This window comes from Callionymus lyra, chromosome 7 (assembly GCF_982586985.1).
Source record: "Callionymus lyra chromosome 7, fCalLyr1.hap1.1, whole genome shotgun sequence".
NCBI classification, from domain to species: Eukaryota; Metazoa; Chordata; class Actinopteri; order Syngnathiformes; family Callionymidae; genus Callionymus; species Callionymus lyra.
Window position 1 is genome coordinate 18,564,744 of NC_141824.1, and position 6,761 is coordinate 18,571,504.

Genomic DNA, 6,761 nt, shown 5'->3' on the forward strand with positions numbered 1-6,761 from the left:
GTTTGGCCATTAGGTGGATTAATTCATCATTCGAGTGTGTTTATCTTGGGAAGGATCAATACCTTTATCTGAAGGAAAGAAACATAACAATTCACTTCTAAACATCTAAAACATCTTCTTCGCTGTCCAAATCCAGCTTTTAACTACCAAGGTTCTCGTCACAGCTCCACCTGCAGTCCTGGAGGTGAAACTGTCCATTTTAGTTTTTGCTTCTGCCTGAAAAACCAATAGCGCCACCTGCTGTTAGCATATTAAAACAGCCTCTGACTTCTCAGCGGGGTGAGCATCTTGTCTAAATTATAGACGTGGACGTGAATGGAAGAGACGTTTCCAAAATGAAGATGCAAATTCATTCAGGCGTGTGTCCAGGTGCCGTCCCGCTGTAACTGGAGTCCGTCCTCATCAATAAATGATTCAGCTCAGCTCACCCGTCGACGTCGTTCTCACAAACCCTTGTCGAAAACATCCAGGATTGTGTGTTTTTATTTGCTGCATCAAGATCCAGGAGTGGTGTCGACATGACGCCCGAGTAGTAAGTGTGTTGTTGTGCGTGTCTACATCTGTAATGTTGGAACATTCATGTTGGAAAAACATTAACTTAGTTTAACAAGGTCAGGATTAGAAAATATATGCTATTGTGTTTTAAAGTGTGTTGCTCTGTAAGGATGTTCGCAAAACTGAAGGTAGCAGTTACCTTACCTAAATGATCCTTAGCAAAATGAAGTATAAAGTATACTTAAGTATAGTAAGTAATGCAAATATGGTACCTCTACGGAATACATTGGAAAATTCTCTGTTTACAGAAGTATACTCATCTCTATACTACCAGGTGCTCTAGGTGTACACTCTATAGTCTAGTTTACTCAAAGTACACCTGAATATACTTATTTTTGCTAAGGGATACTTTATTTGAAGTTAATTTAATGAAGTGTACTTGAGGATAAGTAAAATAATGCATCATTGTATTGTGTTTAAATATACTATGTCAAAAAAGTAAACTGAAAGTATACCAATTAAATTTTAATATAAAAATACTTATATTCACAGTAGACTTGATTTTAATCATTTTTGCTAAGGGACACTGTACTTGAAGTACCTTTCATAAGTATTCATCAGTATACTTTTTAAAAGTAAAGAATGTTTAAAGTAGACTTCAAGTGTATTACTTCAATAAGAATAGAATAAGTATACGTATGGCTCACTTCAATATACTCATCTTTGTCAAGGGAATGTAGCTTTACATTTTTCTGCCATCTTAAAATAAAGTTATTTACTTTATTTTTTACAAATGTAGCAACACTGCAATAAGTAAACAAAATATGGTCCTTCACAGTATTGAAGAAATATTTAAGAATGAAATAACATTTACAAATAAGTGGAAGAATATAACAATTAGCACGGCAATGTGGTTAATTGTTAGCATTGGCTATCTTGAAGATACAATTGTTTAAATTCTCACTTTTCTAAAAAACCCACCACAAAAAGAAGCTATGTTGGCGATTGACACATTTATAGGGTCTTTCTTATATTCATATAAGCCATGAAGACATTAGACTAGAGACATGAATGGATGATCAGGAACATTGAGTCGTGAGCGAAGCAGGATCTTTGAGATGTGATCCAGGGCGCTCTCTAGCGGAGGCGGGAGTCACTGCAATTTCTAACTGATGTGAAACAAACACGTATGGACACACACACACACACGTTTAAAAAAAAACAAAAAAAACTTAAATGTTGAACATTAAAATGTTGTTTTAAGATTTGCTTCAAGTCAAGAGAAGAATGAATGAAACCACAAGAAAATACTTTTTTGTTTTTATTTCATCTTTATTTGTGTTTCTTTCAGCGACTATCTCTTCAAGCTCCTCCTGATCGGAGACTCTGGAGTCGGGAAGTCCAGTCTGCTGCTGCGCTTTGCTGTAAACAAATACACAAACATACACACACAGTGTATGTGAAAGTGTGTGTGTCGCACACTTACAATCGCACACAAATGCCAACTAACTCGCACAGTAACACACAGATATATACACATGAAGACGGACAGTGACGTGAACACGGACGCACACATACAGTGATAAACACACGGACACACACACACACCTGCATACACACGCACAGACAGACAAGCACACAGACATACGCACGGTTACACAATCATACTAAGATACACAAAAACACATACATACAGAGTCACACACGTCCAAACAGACACACAACTCCAGACTTACTTACACACAGACACACACAACTGCAAACTCACTCAGTTATACAAAGAAACACATAAGAACATGGACACACACGTACACATTAAGAGGCCCATACACATTCAAACAGACACGCAACTCATAACAAACTCACACAGCTATACAGAGACCCACACACACATTACGAATGTAATGCACACAGACATACACATGGATACACAATCCTACTGAGATACACACAAACTCATCAATACAGTCACACACACGTCCAAACAGGCACACAACCACAGGCACACACAACTGCAAACTCACTCACACAGTTATACAAAGAAACACATTTGAACATGGACTCACACGCACACATTAAGAGGCCCACACACATTCAAACAGACACGCAACGGAAAACGAACTCACACAGCTACACAGAGACGCACACACACATTACCAAACAGACAAGCACACAGACACACAAAGATACACAATTTCATATAATAAATGGATAGGAAAACACACATGGTTAAGAAGACACATGAAGAAACACATGTTGTCAGAGGTCACATGACTTGTGTGTCTGCAGGACGACACCTTCACCGACAGCTACATCTCCACCATCGGAGTGGACTTCAAGATCAGAACCATCGACATGGACGGGAAGACGGTGAAGCTGCAGATCGTAAGAACGTTCCACAAACCTTTAGTTGCTCCTTCCTCGCCTCACTCTTGTCCGTGCTCAGTGGGACACCGCGGGGCAGGAGAGGTTTCGAACCATCACCTCCAGCTACTACAGAGGTGCTCACGGCATCATCATCGTCTACGACGTCACCGAGCAGGTTCCTCCTCCTCCTTCTGGTCTAGAACGTTCCTTCAGACCCGCTGAGCGTGTGCTTCTGTTCTGCTCAGGAGTCCTTCGACAACGTGCGTCAGTGGTTGGATGAGATCGAGCGTTACGCCTGTGAGAAGGTCTCCAGGCTCCTGGTGGGAAACAAGAGTGACATGGTCAACAAGAAGGTGGTGGACGCTGCCACAGCTCAGGTCACAACCCAGACTTCACTTCAGTCCCCTCACTCTCTCAACTCACTCCTGCTAATCTCACTGTGTCTCATTTCACTCTAGTTTATCTCACTCTTGTCATCTCACTCCTGATAATCTCACCTTCGCTCATCTCACTCTCTCCAATCTAGCTGTCTGTCATTTTACTCTAGCTCATCTCACTCCTGATAATCTCACTCTCTCTCGTCTAACTGTCTCTCATCGCACTCCTTCTAATCTCACCTTCGCTTTATCTCACTTTTTCTTATCTCACTTTCTCTTATTTCACTCTTGTCATCTCATTCCTGCTAATCTCACCTTCGCTCATCTCACTCCTGATAATCTCACCTTCGCTCATCTCACTCTCTCTTATCTCACTTTCTCTCATTTCACTCTTGTCATCTCATTCCTGCTAATCTCCCCTTCACTCATCTCACTCCTGCTAATCTCACTGTGTCTCATTTCACTCTAGCTCATCTCACTCCTGATAATCTAACTCTCTCTCATCTCACTCTTGTCTTCTCACTCCTGCTAATCTCACTTTCGCTCATCTCATTCCTGCTAATCTCACTGTGTCTCATCTCACTCTTGTCATTTCACTCCTGATAATCTAACTCTCTCTCATCTCACTCCTGCTAATCTCACCTTCGCTCATCTCATTCCTGCTAATCTCACTGTGTCTCATCTCACTCTTGTCATTTCACTCCTGATAATCTCACTCTCTTTCATCTCACTCCTGCTAATCTCACCTTCGCTCATCTCACTGTCTCTCATTTCACTTTAGCTCATCTCACTCTTGTCATCTCACTCCTTCTCATCTGACTCTCACTCATTACACTCTTGCTCATCTCACTGGTTTATCTCACTCTTGCTACTCTCGCTCGCTCTCATTTCACTCTATCTCATTTTATTCTAGCTAACATCACTACCACTAATCTCACTCTTGCTAATCTGACTCTCGCCCATCTCACTTCCGTAAATCTCACTCTTTCTCATCGGACTCTCTCTCCTTTTACTTCCGCTAATCTCACTCTTTCTCATCGGCCTCTCTTTCATCTCACTTGCTCAATTCACTCTCGCTCATCTCACTCTTGCTAGTTTCACTCCAATTGATCTCACTCTTGTTTGTCATTTTCCGACGGCGCTTCTCTTCTTCTCACTCTTCTGACCCCTTACGTTTCCACATCTCCCATCTCTATGTCAACTCTATGCGTCACTCCTTCGTCCTTCCTCTCTCCATTTTAATACCTTTTCCATTGTCAGCCACCTATCTCTACCTCACTCTTTCATTCACTCTTCCAGTCTCTCATTCCTGTTACTTCCAATCGTGTTATCCTCTTTACAAGTCTCTCATTGGTCTCACCCCTAAATCTCTACTCCTCTGTCTAACTTCTATCTTTTACCTCCATTGTCTCACTCCTGTGTCTATCCTTCTCCGTCTCACTTAGGTGTGACTTTCAACCCTGTATCACTCCTGTCTTTCCCACTTGTACTCCTCCTCTCATGCAATATTGTGTCTCACCCCTCAATATATTCCCTCTTTTACTTTTGTCCATCTCCTCTGCCTCACCTGTCCCGTCCTTCTCTCTTTTTAAAAACACTCTTTTCCTCCGTCTCACTTCTTTACCTTCTGTGTCACTCCTGTGTTTCTTCACCTTAATCTATACTCATTCCTTTGACTCACGTTCTCTCACTCATTTTTGTTCAACCTATATCTCACTCCTGCTTCTTTCCTACTTTTATTTTTTGCTTTCCTATATCAATTTCTCCTCCGTCTCACTCCTCCTCCGTCTCACTCCTCCTCCACTCTCAGGATCTGGCGACTTCCCTCAAGATCTCCTTCCTGGAGACGAGTGCGAAGAGCTCGGAGAACGTGGAGCGATCCTTCCTGACGATGGCGTCTGAGATCCACAAGCGTCTGGCCAGCGAGGAGGGGTCGATGCAGGACCAGGACTCCAGCTCCTCCAAAACCAAGATCCGCAGCGACCCCGTGAGGCTGGGAAGAGACAAGCAGACCCAGCAGCAGCAGCAGAGCAACTGCTGTTGAAATGTTTCACAAAATGTTTTTCAGCGAAGTTCGTCTTTTACGTCACTCCTGCGCACACACTTGTCAAAGAGTGATCCTTCATGTAACACCTGCACGAGTCACACTCACCTGCGCAGGTGTGTTCGGTTAAGTGTGACAATTTTTTTTCCCACTTGACTGATTATTTGGAGACACTTTACACGAAGTGTCAGACAAAAATAATTGTTCAATTTCTTCAAGTATTTCAATCTTTTTGCAACAAATCTATATAAAGTTTCACTTTATCAAACGTGTAACAAACTGTTAAGATATTCTTACTTTTTGAGATTTATCTGTTTATTTATCAATCCTGCTATCTTCATCCCTCCATATTTCTTAAGAAAAGTATCAAATAAAGCCTTAAATCAATTGTATTTAACGTATGAAATAATGAATCAGACAAATATTCATCCACTCCTGTATTCTTTTTTTTGGATAAGCTTCTCAAAACATCATTTTAATGATCAATTCTTCAACCTGTCCGATAAATCCTTTAGTTGCAAATCTTTAATTCTATCCTTCTTTTATCATCCTGTCACCATCCGAGCGACCTTTCGCCTCAGTTTATCGATAATCAATTTATTTGTTTCACTTCATCTTCAACATCTTCACATCTTTATTTTACTTGTTTGAATCAGATTAAAAAACGCTGTAAACCAAAGTGCTGCAGGTGTTTCTATGTCCGCTAGATGTCAGTAATGCTCTGTTTAATCCAAACCGTTAGAAGTGATCGTTAACGTCTGCGCATCTTTCTGTCGATACACGTGAAAAAAATTCATACAAGTCATTAAAATACCAAATCAGATTTTTAATGGTCATCAATTGAGTCAAAATTATAAGGACCTTGAGATAAACTCGAGAGTTATTTAAAATACCAATTGATCCAAATATACTGAGTTCTTCAACGCAGTGAGCGACAGCTCAGCTGAGCAGAACCAGCCAATCAGGAGCCGATAAACTCTTATTTCCCGCCATTTAGAGTGTTTTAACCTTGCATATGTAATTATTTTTCATCATCTATTCTTACATCTTACACTAAATAGAAAAAAAACATTCTTAACTGTTTATTGTTATTATTTTTTAAGTCTGAAGAAAGACACAAACGACATCATGAAGTGTTTTTTCTGTGAACACAAAATGACGGAAACTTTGGAGGGAGAATATGTTCAGTCCTAAAATAGTTTGTGTTGCGAGCAGACGAAGCAGCACCACATGTCTCGGGAGGAGTCGAAGATGTGTCCGGATGTTTTATTCAAAAGTTAGAAAAACCTCACAAGAGGGGAAAGAGACTCTACGTGACCCGTTGCGCTGCTGAAAACAGTGTTCAGTTCGCTGCTGAACCTGGTCTGAGCGGCAGCAGCTTGTTTACGTTTGGAAGTAAGTCCGGGGGACAAAAACATGACGATTAAACTCTTTTTGAATTTAGTTTATTCTGCCCTGCAATTCATTCGGCAAAACAA

The 6,761-nt window shown here is 40.8% G+C and overlaps 1 protein-coding gene across 1 annotated transcript; it reads left to right on the forward strand.

Annotated features, from left to right (window-relative positions):
* Nucleotides 1-516: 516 nt before the first annotated feature.
* On the forward strand, nt 517-5,283 carry LOC148075290 (ras-related protein Rab-1B-like). The gene is made up of 6 exons (XM_087794912.1): nt 517-532; nt 1,847-1,919; nt 2,785-2,880; nt 2,942-3,037; nt 3,108-3,239; nt 5,050-5,283. The coding sequence occupies exons 1-6, from the start codon at nt 519-521 to the stop codon at nt 5,281-5,283; spliced, it is 645 nt and encodes a 214-aa protein (XP_087651038.1). The 5' UTR covers nt 517-518.
* Nucleotides 5,284-6,761: the final 1,478 nt, after the last annotated feature.

What these genes read in the sequence shown, in the direction of transcription:
- LOC148075290 (XM_087794912.1), top strand. An exon ending in GTCTGCTGCTGCGCTTTGCT is followed by an intron (nt 1,920 to 2,784) that starts GTAAACAAATAC and finishes GTGTGTCTGCAG; the next exon opens with GACGACACCTTCACCGACAG. An exon ending in AGACGGTGAAGCTGCAGATC is followed by an intron (nt 2,881 to 2,941) that starts GTAAGAACGTTC and finishes GTCCGTGCTCAG; the next exon opens with TGGGACACCGCGGGGCAGGA.